Source organism: Strigops habroptila, chromosome 11 (assembly GCF_004027225.2).
Source record: "Strigops habroptila isolate Jane chromosome 11, bStrHab1.2.pri, whole genome shotgun sequence".
In the NCBI taxonomy this organism is placed as follows: Eukaryota; Metazoa; Chordata; class Aves; order Psittaciformes; family Psittacidae; genus Strigops; species Strigops habroptila.
The window spans coordinates 8,823,278-8,844,260 of record NC_046360.1 but is presented as its reverse complement, the minus strand read 5'-3'; the positions used below and the strand labels follow the sequence as shown (position 1 = coordinate 8,844,260).

Genomic DNA, 20,983 nt, shown 5'->3' with positions numbered 1-20,983 from the left:
GTGGCGGCTGTGCCTGGCCAGAGGGGAACAGCTGGAGGAAGGGCTGGCTGGGAGGGAGCTGGACAGCTTGTGCTGAAGGCTGTGACACTGAGAGGGCTTCCCCCCGAAGGATCCCAGCACAAGCTCCATCATTTCTGGGGTTTGCTCCAGACCTGGGGTAGGGCCTATTCTTCAAATTTTCTGTGGTCCCATGGTGTTTAATTTTAGCCCTTTTGAATATACCCAGCAAGGCCCCATTTATCTGCAGGCTGAACGGTGAAGTCACACAAAATCTGGATTGGTTTAAACAACACATACACCAGAGAGCTGAGGAGGGAGTTGGGAAAGACAGGAGCAATGGAGGCTGTGCTGTGTACCCTGCCTTGGAGGACACCTCGGTACGAGGGATGGCTTCTCCTTTCTGCAACAGATCCCAAATGTTTCTACCCTCAACAGGAAAAGGACGCGAACGCACCAATGCTTTGCTCTTTGGCTTGAACTCCCAGGGAGAGCACTGCCTCTCAGAGAGCCTTGGCCACCTCAGCTGGGTAGTGAAGGATGTGAGGATGTAAGGTAGTGTTGCTGTGATGTCCACTGGACCAACAAGCGTGTGCCACAGGAGGGTACAAACATGTTTTGCTTGGCCTGGGGTGCTTTGGTTTGTGACAGGGCCCAAAGGTCAGCCACATCTCTTGCTAGGTACCGCTGTGGTGCATGGGGCACGTTCCCAGGTGCATGGGAGCAGCACACCAGTGAGAACAAAGGCAGCACATGGAGGAGGCAGTGGGAAGAGGGGCTCCTTATGCCAGAGCTGCTGGCTTGGCTGACAGCTGGGGCTGGCAAGGGAAGCACAGTGCAGCAACCAGCTGTCCAAGCCTGTGTCAGCTTGATGGGAGCTGGCTCATTAGGGTCAGGAGCATGTGGAGGGGGCTGTGGTGTCTCCAGGAGCTCCCTCAGTACAAGTCTCTCATCTAGTTAATGTATTTTAGCTCTTCACAACCCAGAAAGGCTCCTGCCTCCTTCAGCAGCCGTCCCAGCAGGGCTCTGCAGTGTGTCCATGGCTGGGGACAGGGCTTTACCCTTGTGACTCTGGTGCTTCCCACTGTGAGGGAAGCTCTTCTTACACCCAGCACTGACCTTTCTTACTGGGAAGGGAAATGACCACATGAATCATGGGTAAAGGGCAGTGTCCTGCACCAGCTGGGATTTCATCATTTCAAATGTGATTCCACCAATCTATGGGGAAGTAACCAGAGGTGCAGTAAATCCATGCTTTCTTGCTTGGGCTGAACAGAAACGAGAGATCAGGTTCAGCCAGTTACACTTGGCTGAAGTAAGTGGGGTTGCACCAGAGCTCAGCTCCCTAGTATCTCCATTGTCAGCTCTTCGTCATCCAGGTTAGAAACCAAAGAAAATAAGAGAAACACACCCCAAGCCCCAGCTCTAGTTTAATAGCATGTTACTAGTGCTGTGTCCTGTGTCAGGTCACTGGAGAGAGCAGGTGATCGTTGTCTTTCCAGAGTCTGGTGTAGTGTGTGGCAGGTCACTTCCTGCTCTGCCCAAAGCTTGGCTGTGTGAGAAGCACAAGGGGAAGGATGTTGTATATTTGTGCCATTCGCTGGGCAACACTGGTCCTTGCACTGGGAGGCACAGGCTGTTACATGTATGTGTTGGCTGTGTCCATGGATGTGCTGCACCTGGAAGCAAAGCAGCTGGGAGGCAGCCCTGGCACTGAGGGACACAGGCTGGAAATGGTCTTTTTTTCTTGTTTTCTTGATCTTGCTGTTATCACATTTCTCACCTTGTGTTTACCCTTTACTGAGCCTTTTGGGTGGCAGTTTACAGTGTCCCCCAGGCAGGCACTGCTTTGCTGCATGCAGCTTATCAAAGCTGCCATCACTTTCATCCTGGAGTCTCACCACTGCTCACTGCTCACTACATCCATCCCTTAGAGCTGCCAGTGGAGTGCTTTGAGCACTCTCTAATCCTCCCCACTTCTCTAATTTCATTTGCTCTGTCCCTTCCTGCCTTTCTGGGCTGTGGGGAGGTGAAGCAGCATTGCTTCAGCCACGTTAAGAACAGAGCCCACAGTCACTCAGTCTGTCAGGGCTAAAACAGCCCAGTCTGAGACCCAAACCAAACCTAAATTTCTAGGAGGCAGTGACCATACTAAGGAAAAGAGTCCTTGGGCCACGGTGACCATCAGCCATGTCTGTCCTGTCTGAGTGGACAGATATAGAGCAGCCATAGATTGGAAGCAGGAGATTGTGTCCTCCCTGCTGAATGTCCCCACTGGGGCTTTGCAGTTTGCATGGCTGAGGGTGCCCGAGGATGCTCACACATGTGAACATGCAGCCAGAGGCCGTAGAGGGCTGCTCAGGAGCTGCATTGCCCACTCGCAGTATAGAAATAGGTGCAAGGCAGCACTGCCTCAAGCTCGACACACTGGATTGTGGTTTGTGTTTCTTTGAGAGTGTGCCCCGGGAATGGAGGTAAACAGAGAAACAGCAGCCTTCCCTGCTGTGCATAGAGAACCAGTGCCAGAGAGCTGTGGGATGAGGACAGCCATATGCTTGAAGGTATCCATGGCCAAGTGGTGGCTGAGGCTGGTTTTGAGGAACTCCTGGCTCCGTGGATTTGCCTGTAGTATAAAACCAAGGGGTGTATTTATTTTCAGTGGCGCTGAAAAGCGGAGACTATGATGTCCCTCGCTCAGGCGTTTGTGAATGGCTGCTTCCCCTTGGGTCTAGTTTGGAAAGTATGTGAGAAGGGAAGTGTTTGCCAGTGTTGGTGTGCACCTGCCTCTGCGATAGGGCCTGGGGAGGGAACACACTGCAGTGAGGGTGCAGGCTGTGAAAGACCGGGACCAGGGGTGCTCAGGTGGATGGATGGGCCCACAGTTACCCACAGCCACCTGAGCTGTGAGCAGCAGGCTGTGTGCTGAGCCCAAGCTGAGGGCAGTACCTGGAGCAGATCTGTGAATCCACAGATGAGCCGTGTTCGCCTTTCAGGATGTACCCTGCACGAGCAGGGTGTGTGCCCTTAGGACACAGCCCAGGCTGTGTGTGTGCTCCTGGCTGTGGGATGCATGCCATGAGCTTCTGAAACACACCTTTGGTCATGTCAGTCCTTGTGTGCACTTAGCGTGCTTGTGCAGATCGTGTGCCGCATTTGTGGGGTGGCTGTGGCTTTTATGGTGTAAGAGACTGCTCAGTGACAGGGGCTGTGTTTGGAGGGTGGTTAGGCAGTAGGTAATGCTCCAGTAATACTATATGTAATACCCTCAATAAAAGCATCTCACCTGTGTTATCAGTACTTCTGCATCTTCCCACTTCCCATGCTCCTTCTCTGCAGAAATAACACCAGAGATTATTCAGGATTTCCTCTTACTCAGCCAGGAGTGGCTGTGACACAGCAAGAAATAATCCCCTTTCAGGTCAAGCCAAAGCCAAACCACCGTGCCTCTAAACACGGCTCAGGACACCACAAGCCGTGGGGTGCTCATTACAGAGAGTTCTCCATCATGTACTGCACGCACCTCTGGAGGGAGAGATGTAAAAATGACTCTGAAAGACTTGGGGAGAAGTGACATTTGGTGACCCTGCTGTGAAGGGTGCCTGCAACTGTGCAGGAGAAGCAGAGAGTTGCGATGATTGTGTGTTAGTAGCAGCTCCAGGTGTGCTCTCTGGTTGGAATGGTGGGATGTGCCTTTTCCCTTGTGCTCTCTGTGCTGGGAGGCTGCTGTGAATTGCCGTGTTGGTGGGTGAGAGCAGCCAAGCAGGGCTGTGGCTGGGAGGAGGTGGCCCTCGGTGCCCATCTGTGGGAAGGGCAGAGGTCCCTGAGCATAGAGGAGGTGTGTGCCCTGCCCTGCGCCGCTGCCAGGGCAGGGACCAACCTCTCCTCCAACCCTTGGCTCTGCCTCAGGAGCTTTTTGAGTCCAGCTCCCTGTTGTTGTGTGAGGCTTGAGCAGGAGGGATGGCACACCCTGACCTGCTCCAATCCACCTCTGCCCTGCAGGACCATGAGAAGCAGTATGTGGGCTTTGCCACTCTGCCAAACCAGGTCCACCGGAAGTCTGTGAAGAAGGGTTTCGACTTCACCCTGATGGTCGCAGGTGAGACTGTGCATGGTCGTGGCTGGGCCACACAGTGGGTGCGTGGAGGTGACCAGCTCTCCTCACTTCCCGTAGGTACTCCCTTAGTACCTGGATCCTCCCTGCATTCTGGTCTGGTCCTTGTCTCAGACCTTGCTTTGCTCTCCAGCCTTTGTTGCAGTTCCCCCAGGAGGGATGGGCCCTTCATGACCCACTCGAGCAAGCTTTTCCTCCAACAGAGTGGCTGGTCTGGGTGGTGAAGGCAGAGCCAGCCAGGGTCCAAGGGAAAGGAAGGAGTGGGGGATGGAGGAGCTGGGAGATGACGTTTGTACAAGGATTGAGAGATCTTGCAGCAAAAGTCCTCCCACTGCTTGAAAAATTTAATGCTGATAAACAGCTTGTGACAGCTCATCTCTCTCACTTCCTCTGGCTCAGGATTCAAAGCCTTGTTCAGAGTTTGATTTGTAAGTCAATTAGTGGGTCATGTCGCTTGCTTCTCCCTCCTCCCGTTTGTGCTCTGTCAATTAGGAGAGTCGGGTCTGGGCAAATCCACGCTGGTGAATAGCCTGTTCCTGACAGACCTCTACAAAGACAGAAAGCTCCTCAATGCAGAGGGTAAGTTGGGGACAAAGGGGGTGAATGTTCTTGTGCCTAGAGATCTGGACTATCCAAAGGAATAGTACTTTGGTTCCTGTAGCAGCTACAGGCTTGGCGGGATTCCAGCCCTGTTGTTTGTTGTTGCCCTGCACTCCTTTACTGGCTACAGGGGTACTAGTATTTGAGCAAAAGGTGTTTGGCTGTAGGGCCCTTCTGTCCTATACAGGGAAGATGAGGCTGCAGAGCAGCATTAACCCTTTGGGTTGAGATGTTGAGATTTGTCTTCTGTTCTTGGGTGCTGGAGTGTGGTAGAGATTCCCCTTCCCAAGTGACTGGACAAGATGTTCAGAACAGCTGGGCTACAAGCACTTCAGAGCTGCGTGTATCTTCGCAGTCTGTCTGCCTGCTGCTGGCCTCCCACTGTACCACTCCCTTGAGGTTCCTTAGAGGATGATCAGGGTTTTTTGAAACCCATGTTACTCTGTGCTCAGTGATAAGGAAGCAGCTGGGTTGTTGTGGGTGTGAGTGGGGATCCCCAGCGCTACTGCCTGGCTTAAACTCACGTATTCCTGTTCAAAGAGAGAATCAACCAGACAGTGGAGATCGTCAAGCACACGGTGGACATTGAGGAGAAGGGTGTCAAGCTGAAGCTGACCATAGTGGACACACCAGGCTTTGGAGATGCTGTTAACAACACTGAGTGGTGAGCAGGCCAGCGCTGCCTTCTTCCTAGTCCTTGGCCATGTCTGTTTCCTGCAAGTGCCTCACAGGAAAGAGGGTCTGGCAGTGGGAAGGGGGTGATGCTGCCTCATAGTGCCTAGGAGACACTGTGCTGTTAAACACATGATTTTGTTTTGATTGAATTGCCCATCCCAGCTGGAAGCCCATCACCGACTACATTGACCAGCAGTTTGAGCAGTATTTCCGGGATGAGAGTGGCCTGAACCGCAAGAACATCCAGGACAACCGAGTGCATTGCTGCCTCTACTTCATCTCGCCCTTTGGGCACGGGTGAGAGCCATCACTCCGGGGCCAGGGTGTGACTTGGTCCAGAGGGAAGACCCTTGGATTGCCCTATAAGACTCATATGTTGGTAGGGCTGTTGGCACAGAAGAGCTGTCTGGATGCTCTCCCTCAGCTGAGCATCACACCACCTCCCTCCCTGTTGCATGACAGACTGCCTGTGATCAGGCAGAGCAGATCTCCCCCAGGCCTTTGTCGTGTTGACAGCCTTACAGCCTGTTTTGGAAATCAGGAGAAATAATGGCATGCAGACTTGTATCTTCCTATCTAGCTAAGCCTGGCTGATGGGTAGGAAAGGGAATTTTAAGCTGCCTTCAGTCCCTGCCCCTTGCTGGCTTGTGTGCCAGCCTGGAGCGGCTAGAGGGGCCATGTTGGCTGCCTGCAGCACAGGGCAGGAGGAAGGAGGCTCTGGGCTGTGGCCTGGACAGTATTTAGCTTGGAACAGAGCAAATACCTGGCCTGTGTCTGTGTGAGACATTCAGTGGCTAAAATCTGAGACAGCTTTCCTGAGGATACAGATCAAGCTGAGGACTGTCCTTTTCCCTTCATGCTGGGTGGGTGGGAGAGGCTGGAGGGGAAGCTGTTTAGTGTGTCCTTGCTAATAGTGTCCCCCCTCATCTCTGCTGCAGACTGAGGCCTGTGGATGTTGAGTTCATGAAGGCTCTGCATGAGAAGGTCAACATCGTGCCCCTGATTGCCAAAGCTGACTGCCTGATCCCCTCTGAGATCCGGAAGCTAAAAGAGAGGGTGAGATGCTCTTTCTTTCTACAGGTTTATACCTAATGTGGTGGTAGGGATGGGCTGAGGAGGGAGGAGACATATATATATGTATATGTATACATATATATGTATATAGCGTGTGTGCATATGTATATATACACACAGTACTTGCAAATCTGATTGTAGCAGTGCTCTGCTGTGAGAAGGGAAGTGGTGTCTGCAGAGAGACCAGCTCTGGAAGAAACATCAAATCCTTTTACCATCTGTAGGCTATAGCAAACCCATGGTAGCACAAACAGGGAATAAACCCAGCATTTCTGTATTGCTGAATGTTGTGTCCTTTTGGTTTTGTCTGTCATGGACACAGATCCGGGAAGAAATCGACAAATTTGGCATTAAAGTGTACCAGTTTCCTGAGTGTGACTCAGATGAAGATGAGGAGTTCAAACAGCAAGACAGAGAGCTGAAGGTAAGGAACCTGCTCAGCAGTGTCTGGGAAGTGAGGCTCATGGGTATGTAGGTTGCTCCAGAAGGAGCCAGAGCTGCCTTATGTGTGCCAAAGGCCTGTGCTACTGATACCCAAGGGACAGCCTACGTTGGCTCACATGGTAGATGGCCTGGAAAGGTGCTGATGTCCTTGCCATGAAGTCAAGAGTGGCATGAAGACATGGCAGTTCTGCTCTCCCACCAGACAGTGTCAGTCCTTCCTCAGTCTACCCCAGCCTGTGTGTTTAAGATGAGGGCTGTGTTGTACAGTATTTGCAAACACCTATTTCTGAGTGATTCCATGAGAAAGGAAGAGTGATTTGTGAGTGATGAGGCACCACTGTGACACATTAGTTGCATGGGGGGAGACATCATGATCATATAGGCCTGTCTGGAGGCCCCAGCAGCCCAGGCCTGAACCTCTCCCAAGCTGAGCCAGCCCTGTGTGTGCATGCACTGTGGCCTTCTTTCTGCTGTCAAAGAGGTGCAATGGGCTTTGACTTCCTTCTGAGCAGAGAGGAGCAAGCCTGTACATCCCTGCCTGGACAAGCTCATGGCCTACATTGTCCCATTTGCTTGGTGTCCCAGCCTCTCTGCTCTGGCTTCCTTCTAGAGGAAAGAAGGGATGCAGGCACTGGCAGAGACACAGCTTCTCTCAGGACAGTTGAGAAGGTCAGGCTGGGAGATACCAGTGCCTTAGGCTTTTTTCTGCAACTGGGTTGTGGTGTCCTGTACTGTGGCATATGTGGATGTCCCTGTAGGGGTAGGCCTTTCCTACCAGCACCTGCGTCCTTACTCCTGAGTTTAAACCCTTGGAGGAGGGACCTGTGGGCAGCCCTGGGCTGAGCTGGGCTCAGCAGTGCCTCTCATTCCAGGAGAGCGCTCCCTTTGCCGTCATCGGCAGTAACACTGTGGTGGAGGCGAAAGGCCAGCGAGTCCGTGGACGGCTCTATCCTTGGGGCATTGTGGAAGGTAAGCATGTGGTGCCTGGGAGAGGGGCAGGCAGGGATGGGGGAAAGACAGGCAGATACTTGTAATGGATGGCAGGGGAGAGCTCACCTCTACACAGCCGTGACTGACTGTGACACCTTTGGCACATGGCAGGGGACAAGGCATGGTCGAGACAGAGGCACTGGGACTGGCTCAGGAGGTCTGTTGTGGGGATGCAGCAGTCACCCTGCCTCTGAAGCCATGACAGACTGAAGACGAGAGGCTCCAGTGTGAATGGAAGAATGCCTGGGCTTTAATGCACAAGGATAGGGCTTATTAAAAGGGGGGTGGCTGGACATTGCAGGTTTAGTTTCTGGGGAGAAGCCACTGCCCTCAGCCAAACCGAATCATATACCTTCCTGCATTCCATCCTTTGCTGCTGGTCCTGTGTGTGCTGGAGTTGCTGGGCTGGATGCTGCGCTGATGCACAATGTGTTGTCTCTAACTTTCTTCCTTTCAAAAGGGAGACATTTCATGAGGTCCATAGGCAGAATAACCCCGGAATGGCTTTTGCTGCTGTTGCTGACTCCCCCATGCTGACGCATTGCTTTAAGCTCTTGCAGCTTTAGATCCCAAAAGCTTGTGTGTGCACTTGTGGGTTGGTGCCTGCTGCTTGAGCTGCCCAGCCCTGACTCTGCTCTCTCACTGGGTCCGGAGGGGGCTGTGCCTGTAGGAGTGCTGGCAGTGGGATCAACTTTGTGAGAACTTGGGCCTGACACAGCAGCTTCCCCCAGCCCTGCAGAGAGGTGAATGGAGATCGCCACAGCTGCTGGACACAGCACTGCCCTGTGGAGTCCTGCAGTGCTGCCTGGAGCCTACAGGGGCCTTTTGGTCAGTCTTAAAATCTGAGGAGATGAGCAGTTTGCCACCAACACTGGCTGTGCTCATTGTGGTTGTAACAATGACATCCCATGTACCTGGGAGCAGCATCCTCTTTCAGGGCTCTGCTGTACATGCTGAATTGATCCTCTTACCCAGAAAAAGTCCTGGGAACACAGTGACTTGAGCAGCCTGGCCTCAGCATTGAGAAGCTCAGAGCATAATCGAGGCCTGTGCCAGGGCCAGGGGGAGAATGTGGAAGGAGCCCTGGGGGGCAGTTTTAGTCCAGCCTGGGTGCTAGGAGGTGAGAAGGGTCTCCCTGGAGAGGGCTGTGAGGTGTGACATCCAAGCACTCTCCCATTGTTGCTTCCGTAGTGGAAAACCAGGCACACTGCGACTTTGTGAAGCTGCGGAACATGCTGATCCGGACACACATGCATGACCTGAAGGACGTCACTTGCGATGTCCACTATGAGAACTACCGAGCTCAATGCATCCAGCAAATGACCAGGTGGGTCCCCACAGCTTCATCCAGAGGTGGCAGAGGTGTCTCACTGCAGACCTGGGGTTGCTCTCACAACAGCTTGTTCATCAGGAGGCTGTGGGTCTGCTGGGGACATGACAGGCTGCAGCCTGGGGAATGGCACTAGGGGGTAAAATAGCAAATCCAAGCATGTCTCTCACAGCCTGAACCCATTGTGGGGATGCTTCTGAGAATCCATGTTCCTGTCTGAGGATTCCCTGTGTAGATCTTGAGAAACAGGCCTAGAGAGCAGGCCTCTTGTTTCGAAGAGCTGTTCCTAGCTCTGGGTGAAATAAATCCAGCCTAATGAAACGGGATAAATCATCTCTCTGATGGGTGATAGCTGTGTGCGTTGCCAGAGAGGAAGGCATTCTGCAGTCTGCGGTTCTGTCCAAATCACAGCATGACCCTTGGGATGCTGTTGTTTCTCAGGCAACAGAGCCCAGGCAATTAGCAATACTCTTAACACATCTCCAAAGACATCTCTGCATTGTCTTCCCATTGCATTTGATTCTCTGTGGTTTTAGTCATAATGATCAGAAAATAGAACACTCACAGGCTTCTATTGACTGCAATACTGGTGACACATTTTAGGTTTAGTAGGTCTTGGCTTATTTGTCGTAAGCATCCCCTTCACTTCCTGCCTGAACTGGCTGGTAGCTCTGTGCTGCCACGTTGCAGAAATGGCTGCACTTCACCAAGGAGCAGTCCTGCATGTGTGCAAACATGCAGGTTGGCGCATTCTGTTCGCACACAGTGTATCTCAGTACTTTTGCACAGCAGACGAGCCTGTCTTTTTCAACAGTGAGAATAGGGAGTCCCAAAATAACTATGTTAAATGCTAGAGATCTGAGAGAAGTGTCACAGCTGCTATTTAGGTAGGCTGTGTCTCTATTAAAAGAAGAGCATGATGAAAAAGCAGTTACTCAGCTTAAGAAAAGGTTGTTTGGTGTCGTTTCTCAAGCATGGCTAGTTCCATGCCAGTGAACAAGTCTCATAAAACCAGACCGTGGCCATTTCTAGCAGTGGGATAAGGGTCGTCTAGAGAGATGTTTTGGGAAGAGATCACGAACTCCATGGACTGGAATTGACTCAATAATGAACCAACGGTGACTCCAAGTGGTGAACGCCTGCAAGTGGCATTTTGAGTTCCTAGTTTTAGTGCAGGCATCTTCAGTCATTACCACCCCATCCTCTGACTTTTGTAAGCAAGTCGCCTCCTTCCTCTGTTCCCAGCCTGCACTCATGTGCACCCCAGCGCTCATCACAATGCTGCTGTGCCATGCCTGTTATGTTTCATGTCTTCCACCTCCTGAATATGATGGCAGGCTTAGTTATCAGACTTGTAGTGATTAAACTGCTCCTCTGGTTTTATTGTCCTGGAAAGGAAAGGGCCATGGTGAGCATGTGGTGCCTTAGGGATGCTGACAGTATACGTTGATGCTGCGTAGGCACATGCCCAGATGAGCCAAAAGAGAACAGATAAATTGTCTGTAAATGTTTCTGCTAAGCTTGCCAATGCAGCTACAAAAGGTGGTCAGAAATGTCAGCCCTTTCTGTGTTTGCTCTCAGTGTGAGCCTCGTTTGAATTTTCTCTGTTAGCTACCCACAAGCTTCATTTTGAAAACTTTCATTGACTTTGGTCTCATTGTACATCTGAGTGCATCCCGCACCTTTGGGCTGCCGCACAGCCCCTCCACTTGGCTGCGTGCATGCTGCTGCATTGCTGCCAGGTCTGCTGTCATGAGTGACAGCCATCACATGGGGACACCAGCACCAACCAGCCTGAGCCATAACTGACTGCATTTCTCCCTTCTCTCCATCTCTCTAGCAAGCTGACTCAGGACAACAGGATAGAAAGCCCGATTCCTATCCTGCCTCTCCCAACACCAGACACTGAGACAGAGAAGCTGATCAAAATGAAGGATGAGGAGGTGAGAGCCATTTCTGCCTTGGTCTCCTTGGTGTTGGAGTTTGAATATGAGGACTTTCTCCAGGATTTCCCCATGGAGGCTGTCCTGGCGCTTCCCACTCTTGCCTCCCACCATCGTGGGCTCCTGGTGTGGAGGACAGGGTGTGAAAGCTGTGGCTTCCTCTGTCAGGGAAATGTGGTTCCATTCCACCCCAGATACAGATGCCTCTGTGCTCAGGCAGGAGTTAATACTACCTGAGGGATCCCTTTGTCAGCTCCAAGGGACTGTGCCCAGTGCAGATGACCATCTTCAGGCCACAGCAGATCCCTTTTTGACTATCTCTTTTGTGTCTCATGCAGTTACGGCGGATGCAAGAGATGCTGCAGAAGATGCAGCAGCAGATGCAGGATCAATGAGAGGCAGGCACTCGGAGGGCAGAGGGAATCCCCCAGTGACCATCTGAGGCCTGGCAAGAGCTGTGGACGTTTAGAAAAGGTTTCCTGTTGTATAGAGACTTGTGGGCAAGAGCTGCACCCGCACCCTCTAATTTATTAGCAGCAGTGCTGGCTTTGCGGTCAGCTGGATTGTGGAGGAGGCTGTTCACTTAACAGTTTACTGATGTGTATTTCTTTTTTAATAATTATTCTTTCTTTTTTCTTTTTTTTCTTACCTTTTTTTTTTTTATTTTTAAAGAAAATAGCCTGGGAAGTCTCTAAGACATCCTAAAAAAGAAAAAAAGAAAAGAAAAAGATGTCCTTTTCCCATGTACTAATCTCTTGTTTGGGAATGCTCTGGTATTTAAAGTCCTGGTTTCTCTGGTGTACGAACTTGACTATCTGTGTCAATGCACGTAAATGTTTACTCCCAACTGAGGTGCTGTGCCCCCTTCCCCATTCCCCTTGTCTGGGGCCAGCACAAGCATTGCAAAGGCAGCCGTACCCTCCTGTGAGTTTGACCTGGGCTGATTGGGCTCCTCAGTCTGGGGACAGCTCTGGCCCAGAGAGCTGGGGCTGGGGGTTTCTCTGTGCACTGACCTGCTCAGGGGTCCTGATGGTGGCCTGATTTCCTGCCCAGGTTTTTCTGGGGTTTTTTGTTTAGTTGGTTGTGTTTAGTTTTCGTATCAAAAAACTCCAGGATCTTTGCACTGAGCAGCACGGGACTGAGTCTCTCGAGGTCAGTTAGAAGAAAACATCTTCTACTGCTCTCAGTTTTGTCTTTTCTGGCAGAGAGGATGAGTTGTTGACTATTGCCTGCAAGGAGGAGATGATGTGAATGAGCACTTTCCAAGCCATGGTTTCCTCTCATGGCAGGCTGGAGGTGTTGGTAGAGGAACCCCAGAGTTTTGCAGTAGCTAGCTGGGTGAGGTTTAGGTCATCCAGCTGCAGTGTGTCTTGAGTATCTGCTCTGAAAAGCACTGTGGCAGCCAGAACACTTGGTTGGGACTGCTTCGGAGGGGATAGAAACCCTGGGGCTGAAATCCATCCCCAGATGCAGAGCTGGGCCCTAGCCACAGGCTTTGCGGTCCTGCAGGTGCATTGCTGGCTCTGACCTGCTGCTGAGAAAAGGAGCAGTTTCTGTAGGCTTGTTCCAGAGATCTGCAAGCTGCCTGTCGAGGCAGGTGTGGGGTTGGCATGTGCAGGAGTGTCACTGCATGGGGCTGAGCGCAGCCCAGCAGACTTGGCACTTGCTCCTCTGCCCATCCCCTGGGTTTCAGCCCTTCTCCCGCTCCCTGGCCCGAGGCTTTTCCTGTCTCAGTGCTGGGAAGGCTGGTGGATCTGCTGGGCAGAGATAAGAGCATTTGTTGGGCAGCAGCTTCTGTCCTGTTCTTGCTTCCTGCAGTATTTTTAACTTTAGTCCAGCCAGAGCAGAGCCGTGGAGTGTGATGTGGCTGACAGGGCAGGTCTCACACTGCCGCGCTTGCAGGGAATCAGGGAGAGAGGCACACTTGGCTCTCTTCTCCAACTCCAGGGCATGCTGCCATGGGCTGGGCTCTTCAGCTCCTCTGGCACCCAGCCTCATTCCTCTGTCTCCTTACCCCTTTTGTATCTGTTCCTCCATCACTGACTCCCCAGTAGATCTACCTGGGTAGGAACCACAGTGTCGGCCAAGAATGGCCAGACCCTGAATTATGTTATTAGGCATTGCAGGGCTTGTCCAGGTGGTGAGTAGGTTGGCTGGTTCCAGTTATTCACTGTACAGAGCCCCTGCTTAGCTGGAACATGGGCTGTAGGGGCAGGGCAGAGACCCTGGCACAGGGTGGAAGGACAAAGCAAGGATGGAAGCCCCTTGGCAGAAATGTACTAGCTGGGCAAGAGCAGTGTCCAACAATTATTCTTTTTTCTTTCATTTTCCCCTATATTTGGCTCATAAGCAACAGTGGCAGTGCCAGCCTAGGAGAGGGGAAGGGTTCAGCTTGTCTTCGGTAACATGCAGGACCAAGGTACTTAAGGAGGAAATACAGCCTTTCTTTGTGCAATGTGCTTACTTGAGCAGGGGAGTAGTCTGAAACAGGAGTTTCCTCCATGTTCCTCTTTCAAACAGATTCATTCCTAGAAGACAAAGGAGACCTTTACCCTTTAGAATAGACATAGAGGAGCAGACAGCTTTTATGCTGGGCTGTGTGCAGAAGTGCTGTGTGCTGGTGAGAGCACTGGGTACACTGGCCACAGGCAGGCAGGATTGCTGAGAGTCTGTCCCTCTGGGTGAGGAAGTCTCCATCAGCTCAGTGCACATGGCTCCTACATCAAGTCAATAGGCACAAGTCAGCCCTCTACAGCGAGCTGAAGCCTTTGGCTACCAGCTGGCAAAGGTTGTTCAACTTGTCCACAGAATGCCCAGGAGTGAGGCACTAGAGATGGCTTCTGTAGAGGGGCAGTGGTACTGCTGAAATCATGTCCCCATGCAGGAGGCTGCCTGGAAAAGGATTAGAGAGACACTGACAATGGAGGCACCAGGGTTTCAGACTCTGGCCTGGAAGGTGGGATCTCTTTGTTAAAGGAGGACTGTTTTGTACTGCAGTGATCTGCACAGTAAGTGGAGAAGAGACTCCTGAACAAATGTAGCTTGGCTCTGGCAGTGAGAAGCGTGGATAGGAAAGTAATCTAACGCCTCCCCTCACACAACCCTCCACAGCCTCATATGCGACCCCTGCACCTCCAGGCACGTTCCCATGCCTCTGCCAAGCTTTGCCCTGCTGAGTGAGTCGCTGCAGGGCTGGTGTCCTGCTCCACAGAGCTATCCCAGGCTGCAGCTGGGGCTGCCGGTACAACATCTCAGACCTTGTGCCTGGCTGGGGATGGAGCCGTGGCATGAACTCCTTATGTGCGCTGCCTGCATCCTGCCTGTGCAGTCCTTGCTGCCTTCCCGCATGCCTCCCCCCAGAGAAGGAGGGGGTCCCACTCTTCATGCTTTGCAATGGCATTCCCTGCTCCTCCTCACAAACTCTGCTGTGCTTTAACTCTGGCTTGCTCCTGCCATGCAATTTCGCCACCCCCTGCTCCATTCCTAGGCTCTTTGTTTCCTGTCCATCTGTTGGGTTATTATATTTTTTTGTAAATTTCTGTTTGAACATTTTGTCATTGTGAAAAAAGAAAAACGAAACCTTTTAAACCATATCCATTTTATTAAATGATTATTATTATTATTATTAATGTTTACTACCTGAATTGATCGGTGAAATAAATACATTCAAAAAAACAATCTCTTTCTGTTTAATTTTCAGTTCCCTTGAGCAGTATTGGTGATACGTTACGGGCAGGAGAGAGCAAAACTGTTTCTCCTTTTGTCTGATGATTCTGTCAGAGAAGGCTTCAGGCAGGGCTTCCTGCATGGTATTCCTGGCCTGTTTGTGTCAGAAGCTAGATAAGATACTATTTAAGTTCTTCTATCTTTAAGCTTCCCCTAGGAGCGGTGTCTAAATCAGCAATGGGCATCTGGGCAGGATCCAGTCCTGGGAAATCCAGTTTGTAAGGATCCAGGGCAGCGCTGCTGAGTCTGCACTGCATGCAGAGTCACAGTGGATCTGGCTCCAGATCAGCTGTGGATAAATGTGAATAACTGTGAAAAAATGTAGCACCAAATGCATGAGACAAGGTAAGTTTGCTGAGCAAACTTACCCTGCAGGAAGTAGTCAAGCTGTTCCCAAGTGGAGACCAGGCCCTGCAGGAAAAACCGGGTTCATTTGTTAACCTAAGATCTCTTTCCTGCTCTGCCTGTCAGTAAAACAAATTGGAATAATCTGCTCCAACTTTCTAGAAATTTAAAGTTTGTTTTGTTTAGGGCATCAGAGATTTTCCCTGGTTAGTGCCAGATTCTGCTGCTGCTTACACCCTAAATTCTTTTAACATCAGCACATTCAGGATGTTCATCATTTCTGCTCTGTATGATGTGCACAGTACAAGGTAATGGAGAGTTGTGCCCAATGCGGCAACAGTTTCACAATGTAATTTTGGTGGCCTTATCCTAAAGAGCATAGCAAATGCTTTGATGGCAGAAAAATATCTGTGAAGGTGTGATGGCCTTGAGAAGACAAGATTCTACCTAAATTTAGTTTTGACACTTGGACTTACCTATTCAAGTGTATTTGTGTAATGCAACTTCTGAATAAAGGATGGGGTCGGTCTTTCTCAGTAACTGCAAGCTGCACTTATTGAGAGGTGCCGACTCACTTGGCTACCTAAAGAGCAGTCCCTCAGAGCACTATCTTTCCCAATCTGTCATCCTTCCTGTGAATCGAACAGGTTTATTTTGATATAGACAGTGAAACGCCAAGAGTTATATTTTAACCCTACACTATCATAAGAGGATGCAGGTGTCTGGAAGATTGTGTCCCTGCCCATGGCAGGGGGGTTGGAACTAGATGATCTTAAGGTCCTTTCCAACCCTAACTATTCTATGATTCTATGATTCTAAGATCTTTCTCCTTGGATCAACTATTGACACTAGCGTGGTCACTGGAAGTCCATTTTCTTCCACTGCTATTTAGGAGTAGATTTGTGTCACTGCTTCAAGGGAAACCTCAGGGTCAGTACACTGCAAAGTGCTAGGTCTCACCACTCTGCCAAATATAGTCTTCCTGATGAAATGGAGAAACCAAAGGCCACAGTGCTTGGGGAGTGTGATACAAATCAGTAATGTCACCTTCCAGGTTGAAATGCATTTTGAGTTACTATTTTGCAATTGAGCCTTTGTGATGTTTCTGTTGGACCGAGCCTGTTGGCCCAGAATCACAGTTATCAGTCCTGTCAGCATCTCTCCTGGCAAATATGTTCTTGCGAGCAGTGTCAGTTCCCATTTCTTGGAATACTTGCTCAATGAAGCCTCAGCTTCCGGTGACATGCAGCAAACTTGCAGGAAGGCCTCATGTGGGAGGTGTCCCTGGGATGAGCCTGACCCTTATCTTGCCAGCCAGCTGCAAGGGGATTATCCGGGAGCTCAGCTATGCAGCTGCAAACACTCTTGTGCTGGCTGCACTGCCGTAAGACCTTCCTCTTGTGTTGTAAAGCCAGCAAGAAAGCAAGGATTGAACTACTCTGGTAAGTCAACAAAGTTACCTTCTGGTAACTTTAATTTTTTATTTTATTTTATGTTTTATATTTATTTGCACAGAAAAGCACTGCCTTGTAGGTATGTGCAGTTCTTCTCCTAAAGAAGTTATAGCAGCTCATGTGTTCAGTGGTGTAACGATTGCAATACAAAGACCCGTGTCTCCCAGTATGGTCACAGCTCCAGAAGGAGATTATATACCTGCTGGAGCAATGTCTAGCATGGAAAACTCCACTGACCTCCACCCTTGATGATCAGCAGCCTCTCTGCTGGCCAAGGACTGTTTATCACTTCTTTTCAAAACTGGAAAAGCTATTTTTTACTTGTGGTAACAGCAAATTTATTTCTGAATCTCCTCTTGTAGTTTGCATGAACAAAGCTTTGCTTACGGTTGTGATTCAGAGCTGTGATAAGGCATAAGCAGTTTCATATTCTAATTTTTGATTCCTTCACGTAAATTTTCTTCACTACCCTGGTAATGCGCCTCCAGTAATGCTGAAAATACAAGCAGCTCTTGTTCACTTCCGAGGACTAGTGAAAATAAATCTGATGGCTGCAGCTAAGCCTCCCAGTAGCCATCTGTTCACATCCCTCCTCAAATCCAGGGTTGGAAGACCAGGAACATTCCTTTTCCTGTAATAAGAGACCAAGAATTTGCATGCCTCTTTTAACTCTGTTCTTTTCAGAGCTCTCTCATCTCCTATGAAGGACAGCAAATCCATCCAACTTTAGAAACTCATTCTCAGAACAAACCAACAAAAGAGCTGGGCTGTGGTGTCAGTCCTAGAGCGTGTGGTGTCTACTTGCCTGGTCTCCACCTCATCCAGTCTCACCAGGGGAGTGTTTGCAGGTGAAGATGAACAGTGGAATTCTCTTGTTGTCCCTCTTTGGCTTCCTCCCACTTGTGATACCTACATGCCCCGTGCCATGCAAATGTACCACCACCATTATCGACTGCACATCAAAAGGCCTAACTGTAGCAAAACTACCAGTTGCTTTCCGCCCTTCAGCTGAAATTATCCACCTCGGTTACAATAAGCTCACCTCTATTCCCAATGGGCTCTTTGACAACCTAAAAAGCCTTCAGGTTGTCTACCTGCAGGGCAACCCTTGGGAATGCAACTGCGACATCCTCTACTTGCGCTCCTGGCTCCAGTGGCAGCAGAACCGGACCTTATACAGGGATGTGAGATGCAGCTCCCCAGCTCACCTGCAGGACCGGATCATTGCCTATCTGACAGAAGACGAGATCATCTCCACATGTCAGTACCGGTACTGCATCCTGGCTCTCCTCTCTCAGCTCTGTCTTTTCATCCTCCTTTTCCTCCAGGGTATCTTGATTATCTTCATCATTGTCTACCTTCAGAAATTTCGGAGAATGACTGCTGAAGCCCAGAGCACCACCCAAGATCTACACCAGCATGTAGACACATGGGCATCTTCTTCAAGAAGCCCTTACAGTAGTGATTAACATCACAAGACTGAAGACCCTCCTCCCCCTCAAGTGATGCTGTGCCAAGGTCATGTGGTTTGTGATATCCGGAGGGGGCGATTTGGTGCAGCATCTGACCCTGACTGCAGTCCAAAACAGAACTTGAACTGAACAGACACTTGCTGTATTTTCAAAGACATGATCTTGTGGTTTTTACTGCTTTAAATTCTTTAGCATGATCTTTATTGCTTTGATGAGCTGGGGGTGGTTCTGGTTTGATAGACTAAGGAAATCATCAACTACAGCAACCAGAACTGACTCAAACTGCTCATTATCTTGTAGGGCCTATGGTGTGTTTGATCCCTCCTGTGCTTGAATATTTCAGCCATATTTTCGCAATGCTTCTGGTTGCATTTGGGCAGGTGAGGATAGAGGTGGACAGTGAACAGTTAAGGTACTGGACTAGGACAATGGAGAAATACAGTTTCCTTGGTGCTACCACAGGTTGCCTTAGTAAAGGTGGGGAAAGCGACCGAGTCCTCTCCTGCCTCAGTTTCCCATCAGTAAAAGGGAAAATACATTTCTTCTTGCTAGATGCATCTTTCCCAATGTTCTTCTGGGGGAGGGAGCGATTGTTTAGAAGCCTACTCTTTTTTCCCTATCTTCTTTCCTTTTAATCTATGTATAGTTTCTATACTGATTTCAACATACACTGTGTCAGATTGGGGCCCTGAATGTTTGTGAGACATTCACCCTGGAGCCAAGCGTTGTTGAGCCTGGAGGCTCTTTCTGATTGTGTTCATATGGCGCCTGGCGCAGGAGATGTGGTCTTTTTTAGACACTCAAACTGCACAGCCCACTACTGTGCCTACTGCTGGTTATGTTGTCCCTCTATTTCTGGAATGAAGCAAAATCGAAATAAAATCATGATGCATGATGATGTAAATGGCTTATTTTTTGCATTCTACGCTGGGACTCTCACACTCTGTTGCACCCCTGGCAGTTTCTTACACACCCTTACACTCATCTGTGCCAAGCAGAGCACATAACGGAGGCAGGTGGAGATGTTACTGAAGTGCACCACAGGGTTAAACTGTGACAGCCTCTGGCTTTCACCAGGGGCAGGTCCGAATGTGGAGTTTCTTCTAGTCCCTAAATTGCTGCTTACTGTGTGTTAATGGTGGGTCTGTGAAGGCAGGGGCGATGCTTGGTGCAAGCCTGTGGGTGGGGCACGGCCCTGAGCCCTCAGCGTAACGGTCGCCTTTAACGGTCGCTAACCGCCGCCTGGTGGTCCCACTTAGCCCTGGCCGCCCTCACCTGCTGCTGAGGGGAGCTCGTGCGGAGCGGGAGCGGCTCCGGGCGCTGCCGGAGGGGACGAGGAGGGGTCTGTGTGGTGGATGCTGAGGCGGGCAGCTGGAGCCCTGTGTGCAACATGAGGCCCCCTCGCCCTGCCGAGGGCGGGCTGGCGTCGAAGGCCGTGAGGGATGTTCGCCATGTTGTGTGCGCCCGGGCCAGCCTGGCGTGAGGTGAGTGGTACACGGCTCTGCTCGGGGGCTCTTTCCTCCTTTTCCTCTCTCTGCCCCATGTCCCTCTAACGCTGACTCTCTGTGGTGTTAGCCTGGCTGGGTGTTGCGGTGTAGCAACCAAGGAAATGGAGTTCCAGCTCAGGTTTGGTTGGTCTGTTTGTTTGTTTTTTCTCTTGGGGATTGAACCTTGCTGGACGTTGTAGTCAGTGCTAGGGGCTGTGATATACTCTGCAACATCAGCAGTAACCATGGCCTCCAAGGGGGGACACAGTTCCACTGAGGAACCTACTCTGTGGAGATGCCCAAATTGACGCTTCATGAGGCACCCGACACTCAAAGTCTCTTAACTTTTAAGTACTGTAGTATTACTGCTGTCGCATTACTATTCCCCCCACACCTCCGAGGAACAACCTTTCCACAGAAATAGAAAACCTGTTTTCTGGCTTGTTCTTCCCCAGTATTCTTTTCCCAGAATCAAGATGCAGACATGTAAGGAAGTAGCACTGTCTTCCCTTCACCCCTTCTTTCTAGTTTCTTTCGTCAATGATACTGTTATTTTAGCTGGTTTATGCCTGTTGAAGTCCCTTTCCTTTACTGATACATGCAAGGGATGTAAAAGGCCCTTTGCTTTCCAAAGTGTTGCAGAATGAATCCCTTAGCTTCCTGCAGATTTTTAGCTGAATTTACGTGGGTTAGAGGATGTCGCTGGTGCACGTGGGTAGGTACGGACAGTGCTGCAGGCACAGGCTCAGGTGCTGAGAGAGGCTGGACTGGGAGCCGGCACAATCCCAGCCCTGTGCCTGCTCAGCTGCCTGCCTGTCAGCACTGCCCTGGGGTGCTGGGAAACCTTCAGTACTCAGTGTGCCCACAAAGACAGAACAACTGCTGACCTTAGTTTCATTTCCCTGGGGAGGCAGGAGGGGTCCTGACTCCGCAGCATTAAGTCTTGGCACATGAAAGGTAAAAAGCCTTTTTGGCATCATTTGCACCTGTGAAGAATGTGACTAGCCATAGCAATGTGATAATGAATTGCACTGGGTGCAGAGTGATTTGTATGCCATGGCAGCATGTCTAATCCATAAATCTAGAGCCTGCATGTCTTGGCTTCTCCTGGCTCGGAAAGCTGCACGTTACAGATGCTTGCTTTCTCCACTGGCCTGCGGAGGATCTGCTGTGCTGCTGAAGGAAGAACTGGCTTCCTTTCTGAAGGGAGGAACTGTCCAAGGCTTCACAGTGGCTTCAAAAGGGAAGCAGTGGTGAAATATGGTAAAGATAAATGCAAGCCATTAAGATTCTTTACAAATAACTTCAGAGTATCAAGGCCAATCCAACACCTGG

At 50.4% G+C, this 20,983-nt stretch overlaps 2 protein-coding genes across 6 annotated transcripts in view; both read left to right on the top strand.

Annotated features, from left to right (window-relative positions):
- Positions 1-14,837, top strand: part of SEPTIN5 (septin 5) — a 45,927-nt gene extending 31,090 nt beyond the window's left edge. For all 4 annotated transcript variants that reach the window (XM_030501743.1, XM_030501742.1, XM_030501739.1 and 1 more), the window contains 10 exons: positions 3,997-4,093; positions 4,601-4,687; positions 5,249-5,372; positions 5,546-5,680; positions 6,322-6,439; positions 6,780-6,881; positions 7,774-7,870; positions 9,083-9,218; positions 11,062-11,164; positions 11,503-14,837. In XM_030501743.1, coding sequence (XP_030357603.1) covers positions 3,997-4,093; positions 4,601-4,687; positions 5,249-5,372; positions 5,546-5,680; positions 6,322-6,439; positions 6,780-6,881; positions 7,774-7,870; positions 9,083-9,218; positions 11,062-11,164; positions 11,503-11,559 — 1,056 coding nt within the window. In that variant the 3' untranslated portion in view covers positions 11,560-14,837. The remainder of the gene's footprint in view (positions 1-3,996; positions 4,094-4,600; positions 4,688-5,248; positions 5,373-5,545; positions 5,681-6,321; positions 6,440-6,779; positions 6,882-7,773; positions 7,871-9,082; positions 9,219-11,061; positions 11,165-11,502) is intronic.
- Positions 14,838-16,474: 1,637 nt separating this feature from the next.
- Positions 16,475-19,059, top strand: GP1BB (glycoprotein Ib platelet subunit beta). Of its 2 annotated transcripts, none has more exons than XM_030501901.1 (2): positions 16,475-16,677; positions 17,374-19,059. In XM_030501901.1, exon 2 carries the CDS (start codon positions 17,544-17,546, stop codon positions 18,156-18,158), a length of 615 nt encoding a protein of 204 aa, XP_030357761.1. In that variant the 5' UTR covers positions 16,475-16,677; positions 17,374-17,543; the 3' UTR covers positions 18,159-19,059. The 2 variants fall into 2 exon arrangements, with proteins under 2 accessions (XP_030357761.1, XP_030357762.1); XM_030501902.1 differs by having other exon boundaries at positions 17,293-19,059.
- The last annotated feature ends 1,924 nt before the right edge of the window (positions 19,060-20,983 follow it).